The 24,188-nt window shown below is 32.1% G+C and overlaps 2 protein-coding genes and 1 long non-coding RNA gene across 3 annotated transcripts; 2 read left to right on the top strand and 1 right to left on the bottom strand.

The window, feature by feature from the left end:
* Positions 1–416: 416 nt before the first annotated feature.
* On the top strand, positions 417–1,365 carry LOC111716789 (uncharacterized). The gene is made up of 2 exons (XR_002768603.1): positions 417–599; positions 1,306–1,365. It is a non-coding gene; the product is annotated as an uncharacterized LOC111716789 (long non-coding RNA).
* An 815-nt stretch (positions 1,366–2,180) lies between these two features.
* LOC111716791 (glycoprotein 3-alpha-L-fucosyltransferase A) lies at positions 2,181–16,314 on the top strand. Its single transcript, XM_023492275.1, has 13 exons — positions 2,181–2,213; positions 3,493–3,587; positions 5,051–5,120; positions 6,190–6,288; positions 6,906–6,997; positions 7,359–7,572; positions 7,964–8,148; positions 10,474–10,537; positions 10,931–10,990; positions 11,800–11,871; positions 11,953–12,044; positions 13,602–13,683; positions 16,065–16,314. The coding sequence occupies exons 3-12, from the start codon at positions 5,082–5,084 to the stop codon at positions 13,627–13,629; spliced, it is 945 nt and encodes a 314-aa protein (XP_023348043.1). The 5' UTR covers positions 2,181–2,213; positions 3,493–3,587; positions 5,051–5,081; the 3' UTR covers positions 13,630–13,683; positions 16,065–16,314.
* Positions 16,315–21,518: 5,204 nt separating this feature from the next.
* LOC111716790 (uncharacterized) lies at positions 21,519–23,011 on the bottom strand (the record flags this gene model as incomplete). Its single annotated transcript, XM_023492274.1, has 3 exons — positions 21,519–21,808; positions 22,258–22,372; positions 22,868–23,011. Coding segments are annotated over 3 exons (549 nt in total), but the record flags the coding sequence as incomplete, so codon positions are not given.
* Positions 23,012–24,188: the final 1,177 nt, after the last annotated feature.

Raw genomic sequence — 24,188 nt, 5'->3', positions numbered from 1 at the left:
ACTAAATTCCCATGTTTATTGGGACACCCTGTACTAAATTGTCATAGCCACATTATCATTTTAAATTTTTAAATTAAATTACCATCATTTTCATTCTTGATGTTTATTACCATATTTTTGCAACTAAGAATCCATCCGTTGAAAGTATAGAAAACGATGAATAAAAAAAATTTTGATGCATTGCCTTATCATCATTAGGTGCCTTTTCAGTGAGTCCTATTCTGTTCTAATATATAACCTACAGTGTACAGTAACAGTATTAATTCACATTTAACGGTTTGACAAAGACGACCTAGCATAAGGGACTGTAAGTGACTCTCAACGCACAATTTCCAACAGTACTTTTAAAACGTTTGTCTGAGCAAAGACGATGAATTTGAATGGACGCTATGCTCTTGGGTAAAAGATATTTTCAATCATTTTTCCTTATAGACGCATCAGATAGAAGTAAAGTAGCGATAATAACGAATTTGCAGTTCGATATCAGCCTAAACGACCTTTCATTCTTTGGCAAACACTCCCTTTAAATATTAATATTTTAGATACAGAAATGCACAATAGTAGAAACTTGATACTATTATTTCTCCTTCTAATTTTTGGTAAGTTATTTTCAATTTCGATTTTTGACATTTGACATTTCAAATTAGAGCAGACTAGGGTAATTAACCGATCCAAACCAAAGAAACCATGCCAAACTTCTTCCCTTTGGAGAAAAGTAAATTAACCTTTAAAATATGGAAGGCTAAAGAAAATAAGACGAAATTTCAAATAGGAAGTTAACCTAAGTTCATTTCTGGCAAGACACCATTTTGAAAGACTTTAAGGGACAGTAAGCGTAATTTCAAGCGATCCTCCATCGATGGGAATTCTCAATTTACAATTGTACCCTTGACACCGTGATCAGATAAAATTTAGAAGGGCTTTTCATTTTCCATGACTCGAATAGTGTTTAATTCTGATCATTTCTCCGTTACTTATTATAGACAAGAAATGCGCAAATCACATTTGTAGAGAAAACACTAACATGAAAATAAAAATTAAAAAGAAACAAGACTTTAATTTCTAATTGATCAGACAAAGATTAAAGATAAATCGGGAATTTCCATCTTAGCATTGAGGTCACGCTTACAGTCCCTTTAAGCAAAGTGACTCTGTTGTTGTTGTTGTGTTTCTGGGAGTGTAGGATACGAATGAAGATTCTAAAATTATAAAATTAAAATATTTAGGAACAATATATTAATATAAATAACTCAGAAATTACAACAAAAAAATTGATTTAAAAAAAATTTCGTTTTGTAATTTTAGGATTCATTTTCATTTTGAAGACCTACCCTTATCTAGACCTTGGCACAAATAGACAAATAGGAAACATTTAAAATTAAACCAAATAAAATTTAAAAATAATGTATTTGATCTTTTTAAAATGGTGATAAGTTAACTTCTTGACTTTTTAGATAAAAAACTTCTTGAACAAATTGTTTGTACAAGCATGGTGTTCAAAGAAACATGACGTTGGTGAATGGTTTGAATGAATAATAAAGACTTTTTGCATTTTATTTCGTTAACACACTCTTTTACTCAAATAAATATTACTTTAAAAATAAAAAATTTTAAATCATTTTACTATAAAATGATTGCCATGTTATATTTCTTATTATTCTTTTTTGTATCACACAACTAAACAATTTATGGAAGAAGGTATTTAAAACTATTCACCAGCTGTCATGTTTCATGGGACACCCTGTACTACAGTGAACAATTAGAACAAATTTGAAAGGGGTTTTTCTTAGTTTTATGCAAGGAAAGCAGAACCTGTGGAGTAGAATGTCCTACAAACAAAAATTTTCGCAAAAAGTGCGAAGTTCGCAAAAATTTTCTTTCTTATTTTGCAAACTTTTTCGTGCAATTTTGTATTTTCTCGCAAAAATTTAATTTTGCGAAAGAAAACGAAAGCGATAAGAACTTTTGTGAAAAAAATGCGACAATTTCGCAAAAAATTTTGCATTTTTTTACGAACGAAATACAAAAACAAAATTTCACGAAAAATGCGAAATTTTCGCGAAACGATTTCCCCATTAGCTGGAAACACTATCAAGCAGAAGAGTGTTATAGTGCTGAAAGAATATTTTTTTTAATTTGTCAAAATTTTATTTTAAATCCTTTTAAAATGGTTAGAAAAAGGCACAACAAAATATATTTTGTATTATACCAAGGTAATAATTTATTTATTAAAACTTATCTTACCCGAGCTGAAAACTTTTGAATCGTGGATAATAAGATCAACGCTTGATCTCATGTTTTCATTCATATGTAGACTTATTCAATCTGACGCGTCGATAATATCCAGGACATTTCTCAACTGCAACCAATCAGAGTGTCGATTGTAGAAACAGAACAGCTAATCAGAAGCCGAAAAAAGTTAAAAATTTTGGCGCGCAAAAATGGGAGAAATCTCATTGGTCCGAACCCAGAATGCAAGGATATCTAAAAGAGAGATTTATGCAAATAATCAAAAGTTTCGTCATGTGGATACTGGATACAGAGATTTAGGGTATCCAAATACAACAGTTTTTAGCTCCGAGGTTAGACATTTTGTGTTGTTAATCACTTCGGATAGTACTAATCCTCATCTTTCATAGTTCAGTAGAACCAACTCGCTATCGTCCAATCAGAGATCGCTAAAATATAATCTGTCGATTTTAACGAACTACGCATCTTAAGTAATTTCAAGTGATCTTCCGTGCAAAGATGCCCAATTCACAACCCGGTGCCCTGCAAACCTTTTATTTGATTAATAATGTGGAAGATATTGTAATTTTTCTAGGTTTAAAAGTGATGAAGAAGATTTCAATATAATTTCCTGCAGTTCAAATGCTCGAGTTAGTTTTGTAGAGAAACCGCAAATGAAAAAAAAATCAGTTTTCAAAATTATTAACTCTGATAGGGGTACACAGTACACACAAATACACTGATAGGGGTACACAGTACACACAAATACACTGATAGGGGTACACAGTACACACAAATACACTGATAGGGGTACACAGTACACACAAATACACTGATAGGGGTACACACAAATACACTGATAGGGGTACAGAGTACACACAAATACACTGATAGGGGTACACAGTACACACAAATAACCTGAAAGAGTTGCATCAATCTTCAAGATTGATTTTATCTCACTAACTCACTTATAATTTTTGTAGCCTGACACGTTATATTAGAACTCTGGAGCACTACTTTATTAAGAATTTAAGAATTAAAGGGCAAAATTCTGATAGAGTTTTCTGTTAGAGCTTGCAACCTAATTGGATCCCTCTGGGTGTGAATCTTTGCATGGGGGGTCATTTGATATTACGATTACAATCCCTTTAAACCTCATGCAAAACTTCATGGATAATGTAATTTAAACTTTTTTATACTGTGAAAAACTCAAAAGTGGTGAAAAATAAAAAATAACATTATCTGATGCAGTTAACATTTCAGTTATTTTCTTCCGATAACTTTGGATTTGGATTTGGACAAAGTCCTTTTATTGTCAACAATTGTTCATGGAGTGATTGCTATATTACTGACAACAAGTAAGATTTATGAAGATTAGACTGCAAAGACGACCGTGTGAAATTTTTTTAGTCCTTCCTCTAACACGTTGTTTACTACACCTACCTGTGAACTTGTTTCTTGTTTCCGTTTCGATAGGTTTACAAATTTAAGGCTATTTTCATGGCATTACAATACTTCTAATTCATTCAATTACGTTTATTCAGTGAGAAACTTCAATTATATCAAATTTTTTTTCAGTAAAAAACCGGAGCGTTTTTAAAAGTGCATTCCAAAACATCTTTCGTTTAATAAAAAAAATAGTTTTTTCAAGCTCTATAAAAATCGATAAGTTTGTTCAAGTTCGTTTGAATGAACGTTTCAGAAAAATGTTCATAACGGTCTGTCTAATCTACAAAACGAACGATTAATTATTTTAAATCGTTTTTTTGAGTATTCTGGATTGTATTTGAGTATTCTGAAGTGTATTTGAGTATTCTGTAGGGTATTTGAGTATTCTGGAGTGTATTTGAGTATTCCGGAGTGTTTTTGAGTATTCTGGAGTGTAGTTGAGTATTCTGAAGTGTATTTGAGTATTCTGGAGTGTATTTGAGTATTCTGGAGTGTATTTGAGTATTCTGGAGTGTGTTTGAGTATTCTGAAGTGTATTTGAGTATTCTGGAGTGTATTTGAGTATTCTGCAGGGTATTTGAGTATTCTGGAGTGTATTTGAGTATTCCGGAGTGTTTTTGAGTATTCTGGAGTGTGTTTGAGTATTCTGCAGGGTATTTGAGTATTCTGGAGTGCATTTGAGTATTCTGCAGTGTATTTGAATATTCTGAAGTGTATTTGAGTATTCTGGAGTGTATTTGAGTATTCTGGAGTGTATTTGAGTATTCTGCAGTGTATTTGAGTATTCTGGATTGTATTTGAGTATTCTGAAGTTTATTTGAGTATTCTGGAGTGTATTTAAATATTCTGCAGTGTATTTGAGTATTCTAGAGTGTATTTGAGTATTCTGCAGGGTATTTGAGTATTCTGGAGTGTGTTTGAGTAATTTGAAGTGTATTTGAGTATTCTGCAGGGTATTTGAGTATTCTGGATTGTATTTGAGTATTCTGAAGCGTATTTGAGTATTTTGGAGTGTATTTGAGTATTCTGGAGTGTATTTGAGTATTCCGGAGTGTATTTAATTTTTCTGGAGTGTATTTGAGTATTCTGAAGTGTATTTGAGTTATCTTGGAGTCTATTTAAGTATTTTGCAGGGTATTTGAGTATTCTGGAGTGTATTTGAGAATTCTGAAGTGTATTTGAGTATTCTGGAGTGTATTTGAGTATTCTGCAGTGTATTTGAGTATTCTGGAGTGTTTTTGAGNTTTTTTTGCCCTGGCACTCATTTCAACTCAAAGTTTTTGTTGTTTTACTTTTTTTTAAAACTTAAAAATTGAACAAAATTGGTGTACCTGATGCATGAGGGGTCTTGTAACTAAGTATTATTGTTTAGATTGTTATTACCTGAAATAACAGATTTTGATATGTTAATATTCCACTCAGCAAATATTAAAGATGATCAGGTAGAAGGAGACTGTTTACATGATTCAAGGGACTCCCCACTAAAAGAGTGGAATGTCTGATTCACAACAGTAAACTTTAAACCTTTGTCAGAGCAATATTTGAATTTTTAAAACTTTAAATTGAGCGCGGGGAAATTTAAGATCACATTGTACAGTACATGCACCTAAAAGTAAATTCAACCTAAAGTCTGACCGAGTCAACCTTGTTGCACCGGCTAGTCCTATTNCTATTGTCTTTACTAAGACAGTTTTTGGGAAAAGTTTCAGAGTAACAACATATGGACATTTTAGCCTAAAACATTCATATTTACATCACTCTAAAATTTGGATTCTTTCTGATTATATAAGATATATTAAAGCTTCATTTCTAGTAAAAAATATCACACCTAAAAAAACCCAGTTTTGTAGCAAATGGCTAACTGAAAAAAAACTAGAAATGTAGCAGGCGATACAGTACAAACTGGGAGAGGAAAGGTTGACCCGGCTCGGAAATTCAAATGCACTACGGCTGCCTGTGAATGTAGTTTCCCGGTACTAATTTTTCAGCTATTAAAACAAGGATATCCTTGATCAAGTAAAGGGTACCGTTTTGAATCGAACATTCCACTTAATAAATGGAGGGTCAGTTGAGATTACGACTACTAACTCTTTAATCATAAATTACATATTATCTAGCCCCCCTCCCTCCCTTACATATCGTTCTTTAGTATTCTTATATTTTATATTAATATGTCTGAGATACGTTTTCTTAATTTCTTAAATTATCAAGAAAGACAAGTTTGCAGCTTATGCTGATGCATATTACTCGGTACTCCCCCCCTTCCACCAGGAGGGGGGGACAAATTTTGACCACCTCTGCCGGGAAAAAAAAATGAAAAACTGGAATATCAAAAGGCAATTTTTTTATTCTTTTTGATACCTTTCTCCTAAAAATTTCACTGATTTTCCCTGAAAAGTCATTTGTTTTCCCAATTTAGCAAAAAAAATTTGTTTTTAAGTTCTGAAGAAAAGATGATTTTCAAAAAGAAAGAAAGATTTTTCAAGAAAATATACAACCCTCTGCATTAAGGTAGGTGAATTCGAACTCGGCCAATGTTTATCTGGTATGCTGGAACCCCTAGCATGTCTTGCCGCGGTGCTTGGTCTAGAAATTGTACAGATCCACGAGGTATAGTAAACTTAATTATACCACATTTTTCTGGGATTGAAGGCAATATGTTTGTTGTATAATCAATTCACACCAGTACCAGAAGAATTCCTAGAATTTGATTTCTAATTTCATCGCAAAGATCCGCAATTAACTTTTACATAGATTCCACAATTGAATATCATTATTATTTAAATATAATTATATAAATATAATTCGAGTGGCCCTTTATGCTAAAGATGACAATGACCAATCCACATGATACCATCTGATTAAATACAAGAAAGATATTGTCGTTTTTCTAGATTTAAAAGTATTTAATTCTGACAATTCCTGGAGTAATAATTCAAAAGTAACTTTTGTAGAGGAACAAAAATTGAAAAAAAAGTCAAAATTATAAACATTGAAATAAACTAAATACTTGATCAGACAAAGCTTTAAAGAGAACAATTTTGTGAATCAGATATCTTTGCACCGAAATCACCCTCACACTCCCTTTGCGTGCAGGGCAGGGGGGGGGGAGGACATTGAAAGAGTTACATTCCCTTTATTTCAGCTGTTTATTAAATTCAAAACTAAACAGTTCGTTCCTAGTTTTATTCTGGGTTATTGTAAATTATTTTTCTATTATTTATAAGAGTCCTGCAGTGTACAGAAGTCCAGAACAGTTGTATGTATACTTCAGCCATGAGTCTCCTATTTATGATAATCTGAATGGATTTGAAAACCGGTATGAAAATCCACAAAAGGGACTGTTGGCAAAATTTCAAAAGGCTTTACTGTCAGATTCACAATGGAAAACCCTTAACAGATGTATCTGGTAAAGAATACCTGAAATATTCATGAGATTTTATTCAAACTGACTTCCATATTTTCGCATCAAAAAATAAACAATGGTTTTTTGTCATTATTGATCAAGTTAAAGGTTTTAACGGTACTGTTTTGAATGAAAGGTCACTTGAAATTTTATCAACAGTCCCTTGAAGACATAAATATTTAAATTGTAGTTACGATGAGTATCATGTTTTTTGGAATGTTTTTTGTTTTTGTTTTTACTCTTTAAGTTGGACTTCGCATTTTCTTTTTTTTAGGTTCCAATCATTCTTTAACTTAACAATGACTTATCGAAGAGACTCAGATTTTGTTGTGCCATATGGAGAAACAATTCGTAGAAAAAAACCTGAAGAATCTGAAGGAAAAATAAATCTAAAAGAAATGAATGCCAGCAGAATAGATGATAGAAAAATGATAGCCTGGGTAGTTTCTCACTGTCAAACAAATTCACAGAGGGAAAAATATGTGGAGGTAAACAAATAATGGATAATTTTGAAAAATGTTGACTCTTGCAAAGGGATTGAAATTCTGAAATACCTTCTATGAAAATAAATACCCCCCTGTGTTTTTTTCTCAATAACTTAAAAAAGGCTTAAATTGTCCAAACGGATGGACCAAATTGGCTGAATATTTTTACAGTGAACCCATAAGACTTTGTGGGTTGTATAAACTAAAAGAAATGCGTTTTTTTTCAAAAATCAAGATGTTCTTTTTCAAAATTAGAATATTTTTTTTTTTTCAAATTTGGGATTAATAAAAAAAATTCCATGGGCAATGCTGGGCACTTCAATATAGTAATACATATGCCAGAACAATATGAAAGGGTGTAAATATACATGATGCAAATATGATGAATATTTAGGAATTGCGAAAATGGATTCCTGTAGATCAATATGGTAAATGCTCTGAAAATGAATGTGATGATAATTGTTATGGCAATCTCGGAGCTCAGTACAAATTCTACCTTTCGTTTGAAAATTCCCTTTGCAAGGATTATATCACAGAAAAGTTCTGGAACGCTTTAGGAATAATATTTGAATTATTTCTTTAAATTAAAGTTAAAAAACTAGTTTTAGAAATTCCAGACTGTAGGAATTCCAGGACTGACAAAATTTGAAGTGACTCTTCCCCATTAATAGAATGGGAAGTCCAATTCCCATTTCTACCTTTGTCTTATCAAGAGTGGATGAAAAACCCATATCCTCTTTAATTTTAAAATTGATTATTACTTGAAGCACATGAAACTAAATACATTAGAGATTTTATGACTGAACTCAGAGTAAAGAACAGAAAAAAATAGTTTTAATTTAATTGTAACTGTAGTTCAATAAAAAAGAGTATTGTTTATGTTCAATTCTTTAAAAGGTTTAAATATAATTCACCAATATAATTCACCAAAACCATACTGCAGTCCTTCAATTATCATACAAGGAAATTTTCATCTTTCTAAACATCCCAACGAATGATTTGACAGGTTCTTTTCTTTTTTCCATCTCTTGATCTGAGTTCGTTTCCCTTTTGTCCATTTGACAGCCCCAATTTTTTTTTAAATAATCTGTTCTGTTTGTTTATTCTCTTGTGGTTTATAACAAAATTTTTTAATCAATTTTGATGGTTATTATATCGTAAGAACTGACTAGGGTCAACCCAGACCGAAATTTATTTTCATAAATGTGGAACTAGCATCTACTTTTTTACTCTACAGAGGTTTGGTCCATCACCGAATTTTAAATGATTATTTTTAATTGTGGCTTCTCAATAAGTTGGCCTGGTCATTTTTACTTCCGAAACAAAAGAGAAAATTGTCAGAATAAAGAACTTTTCAATACCATTAAATGACTATACTTTTCTTGTTTATGTTCAGGTAAGAATAAAAGGATACCGTTGTGAATCGGGCAGTGGTGTAAATAAGGTATGCGACTTCAAAGACGACTGTACGGAATTTATACAATCTGTTTCCTGAAATTAATGATTCCTGCAACTTAAAATTTTTTTCTTCTTTTCGTAATCCTTTAATAAGGCAAAAAAGGTTATATTAAAGTCTGAAAACTTAATTTAACCTTGGAATAATCAGATTTTAAGAGTTTCAGGTCGTCTTTACAGTCTCATTCTTTGTGGGCAACCATGTATAGTAAAGCCATAAATCTCTCTTAACAAATATTTTGTTATGCAGTACCATTTATTACTCTGATTGATTTCAAATGTAAAGTTGAAAAGTTTTAAACACTGTTAACCCTAAACAGAAGGGGGAAGAAGGCCCTCGCTAGGCCCACCCTCGGTTTTTTTTGCCCTGGCACTCTCATTTTTGACACTTTCACCTTGAAATGTTTTTACTTTTATATTTAAAGGGAGTGTTTGCGAAAAATGAAAGGGGGTATAGGCTTAATGCGATAAAAAAGGCTTTTGATCACTACTAATCTTACTTCTATAAGGAGAAAATTGTTAAAGACGTCTCATACCGAATAACTTTGCGGCCATACAAATTGAGAAAATTGCAACATACTACTTAGAATGTAAAAATCAATTTAATTTCAAACAAATCATTTAGATATTACAACCTATAGTCATAGATTATCTTTCGCCACATTTGTATATAGTTTATATTTGATAATATTTTATTTTTTTAGAAAACATTTTCAACGGATTTCGAAAATTGTTAGTGGTGTGCGGCATTCTTAGATAGTTGCGCAAGCGACAAGAGAAACAAACAAATTAATTAAAAAATATTATAAAATATAAACTGGATATTTTAAACTTAAGTTGTTTGATCTAAAATAATTCATAACTTGAAATATCTAACGTCTTATAAAATATAAACTATATACAAATGTGGCGAAAGATAATCGATGACTATAGGTTGTAATATCTGAATGATTTGTTTGAAATTAAATTGATTTTTAGGGTCTAAGTAGTATGTTGCAATTTTCTCAATTTGTATGGGCGCTAAGTTATTCGGTATGAGACGTCTTTAACAATTTTCTCCTTATAGACGAAACAGATAGAAGTAAAATTAGTGGCGATCCAAAGCACTTTTTTATCGCATTAAGCGAATACGCCCTTTTTTAATGAACACTCCCTTTAAGGAATACTTATTTAAGGGAATTTTTGCTATTTCTTTGTTTTGTTTAATGCAGAGGGTAATGTATAGGGTAAAAGACGGAAATAAGGCCAAACGGTGTTTAAGCAACAAATCCAAAAACTGCATTTTTGAAAAGTCCTTGAAAAATGGAAATATAACACGAGTCACATCTTAACGTTTTTCAAAAACAAAAATCATATATTTTACTTGTTTCCTACCTTTATTTGACATCTTTTATAAACCTTCATTCAAAGCACCTGAACCCGGAAAAGGTGCCAAAAAACAAATTCAAGTTTTACTGCAGGGGCCGGAGACTATAATAATGCAGCACCTCCAAACTCATTTATAAACACTCAGGAACAGTTCGGAATTCAACAAAACTTAACCAAAAAAAAATGTTTTAAAAAATGGTAATTTGTCTCATTTGCATTTGAATTTTAAATTTTTTTTAAAATCATTTAATATAACAGTAATTTGTATTCAAGGTTATTATATGTGTGAGGGGTGGGGGATGATACGATATTCCATGCATTATTGTGGTTAAATTAACACAAGGTTCATTTTATGTAAAATTTGTAGTTTTCCTCCCAAAAAAACTAGAACAATTCAAACCTAAAAATATGAATGCTTTTAACTATTGTTTTGTAATTAAAAAAATATTTAGTGCAATTGGCTTTTGCAAATGAGAAATTCTAAATGCGAGCTATTTACAAATAAGGAAAAATTCTTGAAATTATGGATTTCTGTTAGGATTTTAAATCTCCTAAAGAATTGGCGCATTATCTTCTAAAACTGGATAAAAACGTAGAGGTAAATGTTCTGATGAGCCTTTATAGTTCTATACACACTGTCTCTTTAATACAAAATAATTTGTTTTTCTTCTAGTTTGTGTTTTCTTTTATTCTACATTTAGGACTTTTTGAACAACTTGAAAGTCATCTTTGATCTTTCATATGATCTGTGACATTTAATCGTCAACCTACTTTAACATGTTTGATTCTTGAAACAATAACTACAAAATCATCCTAGTCTTCCATTTTTGTATTGTCAATATTACCAAAGAATTTTGTTTAGAATTGAATTTTGTTAAATAAAGCAACATTTTTAAAATATAAATGAAACTCTTCATATCCATGGTTTAATATTGAAAGCACAAAAAAAGAAACATCACGTTTTGGAAATGCCAAGACTAGGAGAATTTTGTAATTGTCTCTCATTTTTTTTTTTACTTTTAGATTCTTTTTTATCGATCCCATTTCATTTTAAAAAAATTCATACTTGGTCATAAATCAATTTCTTTTACATTGTTACAATGTCCAATTTTTTAAAAACATCATCAACGAACATTTCAAGTTTGANGTCCAATTTTTTTTAAAAACATCATCAACGAACATTTCAAGTTTGAAATCTGAAATTTTGAATTTCGCGTTCAACTTCTATTTCAAAAGTGAACATTTTCTCTTTATATATGTACATTGTAAAACAATAACAAAAAAGATCACAGATTAAAAAATATTAATTTCGTGGATTTTATTATTTTATGAAAGTTGAATTTTGTTGGAGTGTAAATTTTTAAAAATTTTTAAAATTCATAAACCTTCCCATTGATTGTTGTTTAGGAATATAATAAATATCTAGACTGGAAGACGACGTATGCAATTAAATCAAACCTTTTCCCAACAATTGGAGAGGTAAAATTGTCCAAAACAATGTTAAAAATAAAACAATTTACCATAAAAGACGACTTTTGTATCCATCCCCAATATTTTCAGAAGTTATGTGAATTATGCGCAAGAGTACATAAACAAGAAAATAAAGTTTATTCAAATTTCGGAGACTGGTGGGAGAAAGATGTATGCTCGAGGTAAAAAATAATTATAAATATATTGAAGTTTTTTTCTTTAAAGACTAAATAAATTATTTAAGACTATAATTTCAAGTTGTGGATAAATTAAGGTACATGATAACAAATTTTGTTTATTTGTATGCAGGGCTAAATTGCATGAAACACATGAACCAATATTTTTTAATAACGTTTTTGAGCATCAAGTGCAGTATAAGACCAAGCACATTTCAACTTTTTCTAGCCGTTTGGTTTAGTTCCAACGGTTAACAAAAATTATGCATCTCTTAGTTTTAAAGGTAAGAACTGAACGTTCATTTTGTTAACCATATTATTTTTTTTTTTAAAGCTACCGTTAGTTAATGATCTTTATAATTTTATTAACGGCGTTAACGTTTTTTTTTTGACAATTCGTTCATAAACTGCGCAAAGTGCAAAAATATTTTTGTAACCGGTTTGTAAAATACGTGTAATTTTACCAGAAAAGAATAAAAGATGTCGTTTTTTAAAAACACATACGTTTCGTTTTCGTTTTCAACTGTAAATATTTTTCAAAAGGGGCTAATTCTTTTTGTTAAGGATATAAAAAATATTGATTTTGTTGTCCGTTAACGGAAGACTCGCTCGTTGATTTTCGAAGACATCCGTTTCCTTAACTTAACTTTGGCCAGCCCAACTTCTGTACTTTCTGAAAATTAAACATCAAAACCATTCATTATAATATATATTCATAAATACATGGAAGTTCAACTTTCATTGAAGGAAGTGTAAGCATCATTTCAATTGTACGTCTATGGAAAGATGACAATACCCGATTCACACATCTGTCGTTTTTCGAGGTTTAAACGAGTTTTCTCTCTGATAATTCAGATATGTTTTCCTGCACCAGACAGCAAGCCACTTTTCTAAAGAAACCAAAATTGAAAATAAACAATCTTTAAAATTATTAACATTTATTTTAAATTCATATTTAATCAGACAAAGCTTTTAAGGGTAACATTGTGAATCGGGTCACTCGAAATTACGCTTAAAATCCCTTAAACTTAACAACCGTTATCGGTAAAGACAGATAACAAAAATTGAACTTTATTTAAAACTGTATGCGTTAAAGTCTTATGATTCCCTTTAATACATCTTTTTCCCTTCTAATATATCTTTTTCACTTCTAATACAACATTCTAAAATTATTTTAGTCATATTTACTGAGTTCGAATTTAATTTTACAATTTAGCACCAGCTTAAATTTCAAGTAATCCACCATGCAAAGATAGCAATCCCGATTTACAACGGTACCCATGAAAGCTTTGCCTGATCATGAAAAAGTGAGTTGCGCATTTATTGTTTATAAAAAGCAATGGATAAATTTACAGAAATAAACATTTTTCGAGTCAGATGACGATGGGTTTTTCCACAATTTTGATCACGATAAGGTTTTAACAGTCGGGCATTGTCACATGAAATTACGCGCACATTATACCAGCAACTAATTCTCTATCCATTACATTTAAATAGACCTTTATGCAGCAACTCAATTTTACATTTACAAAAACCCATTTGCCTAAATTTTGTTATTTTCAGTCCTACTTGGAATGAAGACGACAGCTGAGTGGAAGCAAATATTTTTGGATACAATTTGAATATTAGATGAGTCACAAAGAATGTAAACATTTGTTTTATAGAAATGTTGTTATTAATTATTTTTCAGCTATTTAGGCAATGAGATATATACAGACAACTTAGTGTTATAAATCGTCTTGGAAGGTTTTTCTTCTTATTTTACATATATCATAGCCTCTTAGGACAAAAGCAATAAGCAAACCTAAAATAATTATGTTGAAACGATAGTTATGGTTAGTTTTGCCATTTTTTTAAAAAGAAGTGACTGGCTATGTAAGGTAGTTGAACTGAGTATGCAGTGTTGTAGAAAGCTTCTTTTGGATTCATTTGAGACATATAAAACTTTTTAATGACAACATAAAATGTAAAAAAAAATCTACAGTAAACTAATTAATTTCTATTTTCTCATTATTCACTAAGATTTTCTGCAGATTTTCTGGAATTATTATTGAAAAGACGACATTTGAAGAATTTGTAGAAATCTGCAAACGAATTCAAAGAAAATAAGAAATTCAATATAATGATGAAAACGAAATAATTGATTCTAGCATTGATTTTTTAACACATTTCTTTTGAGAAATATGTTCCTTACCATCTAATAAGATTACTGTATAATTTTTACTTTATTTTTTGTCGTTGTTATTTAATATTTAAAAAAAACCGATTCTGAAAACTTATCCACCTCCAAAGTAGGAGTTTTGAACGTCGAATTTGCACTCAAACTCAGGATTTTCAGATCTTTAAAAAAGTTTTATGTGTCTCAAATGTATCCTAAATAAGCTTTCCACAACACTGAATACTCAGTTCAGCTACCTTACATAGCCGGTCTGTCCCTTTATTACAAATATAGCAAAGTTTAACCTGAGAACAGTTTTTAAGTGATGGCAAGTTTTATTAAAAGTATTTTTTTTAACAAACCAAAGCGTTTCACAACCTAATATGTTCAAACCTAAGGGTTGTTAATACGTATATCCTTTATAAGAATAAGCTTTTAAAAAAATTCCTTCTTTAAAATGTTCTTAATCACTGCTGCCATCATTCTGTATATAAGATGCAACAATAATATGTCTGCTAGTTACAATTTGCTCATTCTGAGCCTCTGTTCCAGTAGAAAAAATCCTACTTCTTGTGAATCTTATTTTACAACAGAATCTTAATTTAATGCACTCTAAAGACTATTGTTATGCACCTAGGGTTGTTAATCGTTTTTGAAAATGATCGTTTCGTTTTCGGAAAAACAATCCCTTTTAAAAACGACCCATTAATATTAAACTTTTAGAAAACGAATAACAATTTTAAAAAAACTATTTGCGACCGTTTTTTATATAATTATTTTTTTTAAATTATCGCTTTTGAATAAACGATCGTTTTTGAAAAAAAAATTTTATTGACAATATATGCTAACGATCGTTAGAGAAGGGTTGTCGTTAACAACCTTTAACAAAGGGTTGTTGTTAACGATCGTTAACAAAATGACAAACTTTATAAAAGGTTATTTTTGGAAAAATTATCGTTTTTGAAAAAAATTACATGCAGTACTTTACATTTCGTCTTACAAGAAGTTAAACAGTTGTGGGGGATCTAAAACTTCTTGATGTTTTCTTAAAACTACTTAATGATAAGTACATATGCCCTTCAGGTCGGTTTCCTCTCTTCGTTAAGGGTCATCGTTAATGATTGTTAACAAAACGAGTTTTATTAACGATCGTTTTAAAAACAGCCATTTTTAAAAAATGAACTTTTTAAAAAAAAATATGCACCATCATCATTTAAGGATAACAAACCTGTTCCAAGAACAGTCAAATTGAAGTTCATCCTATCAATGATTTAATTACTCATAGAGTTCGAAATGACTTTCTTGCTAAATTTGCATTTTACTCCTTCCCTGATTGTTGGAACTCTCTAGGATGTTACTTTTCAGTTATTAAGCAATAAGAATGTTTTCAAATACTATATTAAAACAGCACATTTTAAAAAGATAATTTTGTTTGTGATAAACTTTTTTGCCAGAGCTGTTCTATTCACTAAATCTAAACGGTTTAAAAAAATTGTGATCAATTGTTCATATTTACCCTTCTATCTTCTGGAATTTTTTGAATTGTGATCAATTGTCCTTATCCACCCATATATCTTCTGGAATTTTTTGAATTGTGATCAATTGTTCTTATCCATCTGTATATCTTCTGGAATTTTTTTAATTGTGATCAATGGTTTTTATTCACCCTTATATCTTCTGGAATTTGTTGAGTAAATATTGGAGATTGTAAAGGGTGTGGGGTTTATTGATATATTAATATCATATTTGCTTATTTATTTAGCTTTCCAGTTAATGAGTTAATGATATATTCTGAACTGATAAATTGAAGTATGTACGATTACATATTCATTGGATTTTAGTTTTCCCTGATTAATTAATATTTTTAGTTGAAGCTAAGAGGTCCCTGTTCTCCCCTATCAAATCCACCTTCCCTGCCAAAACCATTCACCACCAGAATACCAGAATGTTTTTTCTTATCTTTTTTTAGAGCAACAGGGGAGCTGATACGAAAACAGCTACAGCTATATATAGCAGTTCTCCAGATGAAAAACATAAACTAATTAATCTACCCTTGTAATAATGACCTATCTCATTTAATGTTATGTTTTTGTCTTAATAAAAAAAATTTGATTTTGATTTGATTTGATTCATCATCAAACTGGAAATAGTAATTACAGAGTTCCCATAGAATTTGTATTTTCAAATGCCTACCTTTTATGTGTTATCACAAATATTTTTTTTTCAAATTCATCAATTGAAAGAGAGAAATCTGCAAGAGAGCAGGGGCGGACACAGGATTTAAGTGAGGGGGGGGGGGGCTATAATTAGGAACAAAATTAAAGGATTAGGACAGGGATTTAGGAACAATAAAAAGATCGTTCAGGAATTAGGAACAAAATTAAAGGATTAGGACAAGGATTTAGGAACAATAAAAAGATAGCTCAGGAAATAGGAACAAAATTAAAGAATTAGGACAGGGATTTAGGAACAATAAAAAGATTGTTCAGGAATAAGGAACAAAAATATAGGATTAGGACAGGGATTTCAGGTGGGTCGGACACAGTATTAGGAACAGGAACAATAATAGGAACATTAGCAATTTAAGAACAAAAAGAAATTACTAGTTTCTTACAAATTTCTAATTCTAAATTTATCATTAACAATAACATTTACTTGTTGTCGTTGATTTTTAAATTAAACTGAAGAAAAGACTCAAGATGTGCAGTGTGCCAATAAAACAAAACACAATGTCTGTCATTGTATACTTACATCGTTGGTCATAAACTTATATTTATTTTTAACAAGTGTAGTATTCTCGCACTACTAACTTAGCAATAAAATATGCAACTTAAATTGTTACTTTGATGAGATTTTACTTCAAGTAGTTTTACTTGTCTTATCAATCATCTATGCAACCTGATGACATTGCAGATCGGGTTAGTCCTATCACTCGGGCCTAACTCCTCATGCGCTGTCTATATCTTTGCAACCTGGCATTACTATACTTCAGCTATCTCCATATATAGAGTAAGCCTTATATATCTGAATGCACTTGCAAATCTAAACACCCAAGTAATAAAGTCATTCTTACAACATAGATACGTTTATTAATACATTTAATAATACATTTATAAATGCATACATAAATCACATAAGAATAATAATAGCATAACATTAGCTTTAGATCCCTTGGTATTCTTAAGGTCTCCTAGCTCTATGTTTAAGCGCTATCTCAGTTAGGACACCGAGTCTAGCGTGCATAACGGAGATGGCATTCAATCCATCTACTAGTCTTATATCTGTATTATTATAGGTTCCCTGGTCAACTCGTTCCTGTATGATCCGGAGCAAGTCCCATACTTGGTTATCAATCCTGTCCTTTAACCCTTTCCTGGTCGGGTTGGGGAACAGCCTGAACTCCTGCTCTGTAGCCTTCCCTGTGTCCCATATATCAACTTTAGGGACAACAGTATGCTGTTGTGAGCTAGTGTCCCTAAGGGACAATACATTCCTTAGCCCCTGGTTCAATCTTTATAGGCTTTGGACTGCATCTTGGAGTACCCGTGTAACATCCTCCTCAACATCCTCTGAAGCATCCTCGGTCACATTCTCGTCCTCTAAAGCTGGGACAGTGATAATGGGAGGATCTGTATCCTTGCAGGGCGAGGACGCCCGGTTCCTTATCTCCTGGTTCAATCCTTGTAAGCCTTGGATTACTTCTCTATCAAGTTCCTCCAGTTCCTCAAAGACATCCTGCATATCCTGCATTGTCTTGGACAGATCCTCATCGTCATGATCCTCATCTTTGTCCTCTACAACTTCCTCAGCTACGTCTTCATCCTCTGAGGCTGGAGTAGTGATGATCGGAGTGTTCCCACTTATGAAGGGAGTGGGGTCTGCTGGATCAACTTCTCCATCTGGTTCCAGTTCCTCGATGTAGGCAGGGTTCCATACTATAACTGGAACATGGTTCATCTTCTTCTAAGTTGTTCTCGTCCAGAAAGGTTCTCTCTGTATGCTGTCTGTGCACTGTATATAGCACAGGTCCCGGGACCGCTATGTGCAAGGAGACTTGTGTCTACTCTGCAGCGGTCCGGTATGTACTGACTTCTCTGACATCCTGTTGAATTCAAGGGACTGTTCACTCATATACCGAACGATCCAGAATACAACACAAGCTAGAAAAATATTTTTTTCGTCCTCTTCTGATGATTCAATTTTTCAATAAATATTAATTATTATATTTCCATTAAATAGAAAATGATCAAATAGCTTAAAATTGAAAAACACATACGATTTATCAAATTGGGAACATTTTTTGCCTCGAAATCTCAGGGGGTGGCAAATGTCCCCCCGCCACCCCCCTGTGTCCGCCCCTGCAAGAGAGGCAGACAATATTTTAGATATGTTGTTCACAAATAAAGGCCACCAATTATTTCAAAGATCGAAGATGATTTAAGTGGCGTATATAAGGTGGGTCATTGGGGTAATTTACCTTCCCCCCCTAGAATATCTTGGGGGTAATTTCCCCCTCTAAATTCTTGGGGACACAAACATGCCCGTTTAGAAACTTCATCTCCATTCTCCATGGTCCAAGCTTTTTAAAGAATAAATTCAAAATTTAATATTGTTCACTGAAAACTAATTTGTGTTGCTTTCAGTTTTTCACCACCTGATGAAGAAATAAATGATGAAAAGAAATTTCCTCTTCAAGACAGATAGGAAAGATAGAGCATGTGAACTTAATTAGTCAGAGAAAAAAGTGTCTTGAGCAATGTCAACCTGCTCTGAGTAAAAATACATTTAATTCAGAAACATCAAAATTCTGAAAGGTTGAACACAAAAGGAAGGAACAGTTTTGTTCTATGGTTTACATAGGGTTGTTTGGCAATTTATCTTTAATGTACAGTCAAATGACCCTACTACCATAGAATGGAACTTCTCATCCCTTGTATAAGAATGTTTATACCCCTGTCATCCAACAAGAAAATTAGACTGCCTTTTCAAATCAGAAATACTTACAAGGTAGTTTGGTTTTGGCTGGAAGGATTGTCTGAATATGAGTATATTAGAAGGGGTTGTGAAAACTACATTCAGTCCTGCGGTGCTCACTTCAATATGGCAATATGCTTTAGTTATTGCCATTTAAAATAAATATGCAATAATATCTTTTGTTTAGTTTGTATGCCAATCTTTTAGGATGCTTTTAGGATTACCCAAATATTTTATTTCGGGCAGATTCTTCAGGAAGCATCAAAAAAGTTCTCTGAAAAAAGTTTTTGGAAATTAAGTCCTGAACCTTGGCACTTAATAAGTTCTAGAAATAAAAAATCTTTGGAAATAAAGTCTTACCATTTTGAGACTTTATTTTCTAGGGCTTTTTTTCTGGCTCCAGTATGACTTTATATAAAAAAGTTCCCAGAAAAAAGTTCTCTTATTTTGGAAAATGTATGGAAACAAAGGATGTTTATAACTATGGAAATATGAACTTGATATTAAAAACCCCCCTGGCTATATTCAATATGCAGATGGATCGAAAAAAAGTTCTTTTATGAAAACTTTCCCAAGACTTGGGATCCTTTTTTCTTCAGAACTTTAATTCCTGAGATTTTATTTCTCAAGATTTAATTAGCAGCCCCCATATTATTTTAGAAAACATAAGTCCCAGGAATCTAAAACTTAGAACTTTATTTCCAGTGACATTTTGTCCAGTACTTCTTAATTATGTACCAATATGTTTTTATTTCCAAGTTTTTTTTTCAGAAATTTTTTTTCCTGTGACTTTCTTACATAGATTCAGATTCTACGCTTTTGGACAAGTTTTTCTATTTGTTTTCTTAAGAATGAATGTCTTCCAAGCCAGGATTTCCTCTGTGATGTTGATTTTAGCTTGGACTAACTTTCTTCCTGCAAATTCCTGAAGGTAAGGTTTTCTGAAGAGCAGAACTAGATACATTGTAATTAGCAGGCAGGATATCAGTGGATTCACTGGAACTTGACGCTGATCATAGATTTGCGCACTCACAAGAAATGTTATGAGAAAGCTTGATGCTACAACAGTAGAAATTACGTAAACATGATTAATCATGTTTTTCTTTGCCGCATGCTGCTCCATTTCACGTAGAACTCTATATCGCCATTTTAATACTTTATATTTAAAGTTATAGTCAATGGTGGGCAATGCGAGAATTTATTTACTGCAAATAGATTCAAGTACAATATTTGGCAACGTTGAATTTTTAAACTCTCAGTACAGCTGTATTCTTACGTCACAAGAGTAAACTCAGTTTTTGTGTTCGACAATATTATAAATAATTTAGTGGCAATTTTAGAAGAAAGCATGCTTATCTTACAATGAATAAAGTGCAACTTTATGTGATCTTTATTTTCTGTTATTGCACTTATAAATTTAATCTTGGAAAATATGTCAACTGATGTTAGAAAATTTTGTTTTCCTTGTTTTATTTGATACTCGTGATATTATTGGTCCATTTCTCTGTTGCCTTCTATTGTACTTGATAATCTATTTGATTCACTGTACAAAAAAATAATTCTGGAATACACTATGAACTCGGTTTTGGTCGCTAAAAACTGGTTTGGCATTTTGTTTACAAACAATCTGATAAGGCTGATGTTGAATTAATATCTAAAGTTTTGACATGAGAGGGTGTTAGGGGGAAAAGACTAGCTAAAAAGGCATTAAGAGGTGGGTGGGGGCTTATTCTTTTAACGTAGATCTATTTATTTATATTTTCTTTATTTGTCTATATTCCCTACTTAAAATAGAATAATTACGCAACCCATTAGCGAATTGTAAATTCAACCAAGAAGCAGCCTGAGATGAGATTTTAAAAGCTGTAACCCGAGTAAAACCCGGTCTTTGAGTCTGCTTAGACCCAAGTAAATCTCAAGTGAAGACCTGGGTTTTGGATGACACTGAGTTTACTTAAAACCAACCACCTTGGGGTTTTCTCTCTTCAAGGCTCGAGTCTTCACCAGCTGATGATCGTAAATTTGGAAAAAACTTTTATATTTGTACATTTAAAATCTGGGGAATTATTTGTAGTGTCAAATTTGATGAAAGGTATGAAATAAACATACTATGCAAATAATGTATCTATGTAAAGTTCGAATTTTCGAAATGTACATCTTCTTGTCAAAGCTGATCTACTATCAATCTGTCTGCTACAGAGAGAAAGCTTTCTAAGCAGTCTCTAATTGGTCAAATTAGAGCCAATAATGACTTGGGGTTTATCTGGGCCAAACTTTAGGTTTCACATGGGTTTAAGCTTTTAAGATATCATCTCAGAAGTCCGACCTTGTTAACCTAGTTACACCAGTTAGTCAATATATGCTAAGCTTGGACAGTCCAAATTAGGAAGGCCAAGGTAGGCCCAACTCAGATACAAATGTACAGCATTTGCATGAAATAAGTAGAATCTTTTCTTATGGTTATTTAATGGTTTCCTGTGATTGTGATGTTGGTATAGATGGTACCCGTTGTAACCATATGAACTTACTGAAGTCATGATGGCAAATATAGAGCTTCCTGACAAAGCAATGAAGTGTGGGCTTACCATGTCAGTTACCTCCAATCCAGTAAAATAAGAGACTTGGGTAGTTAAGATGCCTAAATAGAAAATCATTTTTACTGTTGGTTTACTCCAAAACAGGGCGGATTTTAAAATCTTGACACCATTTCAACAGCTGTAAAATAGTAATAGGCAGTAATCTCATTGGTTTTTTAAAACTTTCAAAGTTTTGGGACTTCTAAAGATTTCACATAAACCCGAGAACTTTTTTAAATCTTAAAATTTTTTATTCAGAACATTTATTTTCCAAATTTTAATTCTGAGAATATATGGAAATTTGGAAAACAAACCCAAAAATGATTGTTGTGAAACGACAGGTTTTTGCTTGGGTTTTCCACATAGTTTCTACTTTTTACATAATTTTTATACAAGTAAAGTTTTACAGAACACAGTTTTGAATTGTTGGAACCTTAACAGATTTTCATATTTCTTTTTAAGCCTCTAAAACCTTAAATGTTAATAAAAAAGTTACTAGCTGAAAACAAACCGTTATTGAAGACAACTACTGCAGGAAAGCATGTAAGAAGAAGGCAGAATAAGAGCAAGATCTTGATTATCCGTTGGGACAGGATTTCAGGTGCGTACATCATCATATTCTCAAACTTAATAAAATTTGATTGTTGTATGCTGCTATATTGACGCTGAAAATTCTTTCACAAAATATCACTCAATTAATTGTACATGCCCAATTTTTAAATTTCCCCAAAGAAAGAGAAGGATATTATAACATTGATCAAATGGGTTGGAAAAAAAATGTTTTAACAACTTCAACCCTCTGAAAATGTGCACCAATCATTGCCCATGAATGGTTAGACAGGGGGTACATATTTTCCTGAAAAATCATCCCCCCCTTCTTCTGAAAATCTTCTTCTTTTTCTAAAAGTTCTGTGTTTTTAAGGTTTTATTTGCTGAATTGGAGAAAATAAATAATTTTCAGGGGAAAATAAATTAAAATTTTGCGTAAAAAGTAAAACAAATCAATTTTTTCCCCCAGATCTTCAAAAAACCATTTATCGGGGGGATGGGTGGGAGGGGTGTAATTCTCAAAAAAAACACCTAGTGGTTAGACTTGGTTTGGAAAAATTAAAGATTCCTACCTTTACTACCATCAGCAGTCTGGAGACTGAAACTGCTACTGAAGTCCACATGGCTAGATGAGTGCAGAAGAACACAGAACTTTCAATCAGAAATCCAATCCAGTATGGCAAGCTGATAAAAGTGCTCACTATGATTCCAAAACTCTAAAACAAAAGTGTAATAAATTTTTTTTAACAACGTCACAAAGCATACAATTATACAAAAAATATTATAACTATTATTAAAAAAAATAATACAACATTAACTATCAATTACATCAATTTTCTGCTTTTTAATTCTCAACAAGCTAAAAATTGGCAAAAAAATAATCCAATTTATATTTCTCTAGAATCAGAGAAAAATGAAATATGACTGTAGTACAAGAAAATAGGGGGGGGGGGGGTAGAATAAAACTGTTACTGGTGGTTTATTAACATAATAATTTACAAATCTCAGTGTAAACCTTGAATTGCAGACTTGCAGTATCTTAAAGGCTGCATGTAGTCTTTAACCTCCTGGAGTCAGACCATTGGCCTGGATTTAAGGTAGAACTCATGGTTTTAGTTTGGCTTGTTCATGTTTACAAAACATATTCTTATGTTCATTTCCAATTCTATACACAAGGCGATTTATTATCCGCCCTACTGCTAACATAGACTACAGGCATATTTACATGAAAGCTGTAAGCTCTTCATGCTTACATTCTCTACCATGATCTTAAAACCAATCAAGCTTGCTAAATCGGTTCAGAGATCTCACGAATAATCCTTCCCCCCCACCTTGCTCGTGAACCAGACTTAAACATTAGGAAGACCTCTACTGTGTGTGGTGGAGGTTTGGGGCTATGGTTCAATTCTATCCGCCCTCAACAACCCCTTGGTTTTTTTCTGGTTGTATTTGGCACAACCAGGTTCAAAACTACATGATACAACTAAAGCAATGTGGGTGTACTGCTACTACAGTTTCCTCAGATCCACAGGTTCTCTTTCCCTGCAATCCTTGTTGAACTCATGGCTAAAAGCTCATCTAAAGTTCTGTTCCTGAGATTTACTGTTTCTCAGAACTCGGTCTGTCCATCATAACACCATGGGGAGTTGGATTTGGATTTTCTTCATCCTCTCTTGCAGAGGGCTGGTCCTCAACTGACCCTTAATCGACTTATCCTTGGCCAAATTCTCTCCTTAGGCTGTGTGTTTTTAAGACATTGGCCTGGAAATTTCAACTCTGCGTGGAGGAAACCGTTGAATTCTATACAATCCTCAGTGTTTCTCCTCCACGTCATTTTTGTCTTCAGTTTGGGTTTTAAACCATCATGTCACGGGCGCATGATCAAGGCCTATT

Source organism: Eurytemora carolleeae, unplaced genomic scaffold, assembly GCF_000591075.1.
Source record: "Eurytemora carolleeae unplaced genomic scaffold, Eaff_2.0 scaffold2199, whole genome shotgun sequence".
Taxonomy (NCBI): domain Eukaryota; kingdom Metazoa; phylum Arthropoda; class Copepoda; order Calanoida; family Temoridae; genus Eurytemora; species Eurytemora carolleeae.
This window is presented reverse-complemented; position numbering and strand designations above follow the sequence as displayed.

What these genes read in the sequence shown, in the direction of transcription:
- LOC111716791 (XM_023492275.1), top strand. Translation starts at nt 5,082, where the DNA reads ATGTTAATATTCCACTCAGCAAATATTAAAGATGATCAG. An exon ending in AGAGGGAAAAATATGTGGAG is followed by an intron (nt 7,573 to 7,963) that starts GTAAACAAATAA and finishes ATGAATATTTAG; the next exon opens with GAATTGCGAAAATGGATTCC. An exon ending in ACTCATTTATAAACACTCAG is followed by an intron (nt 10,538 to 10,930) that starts GAACAGTTCGGA and finishes GATTTCTGTTAG; the next exon opens with GATTTTAAATCTCCTAAAGA.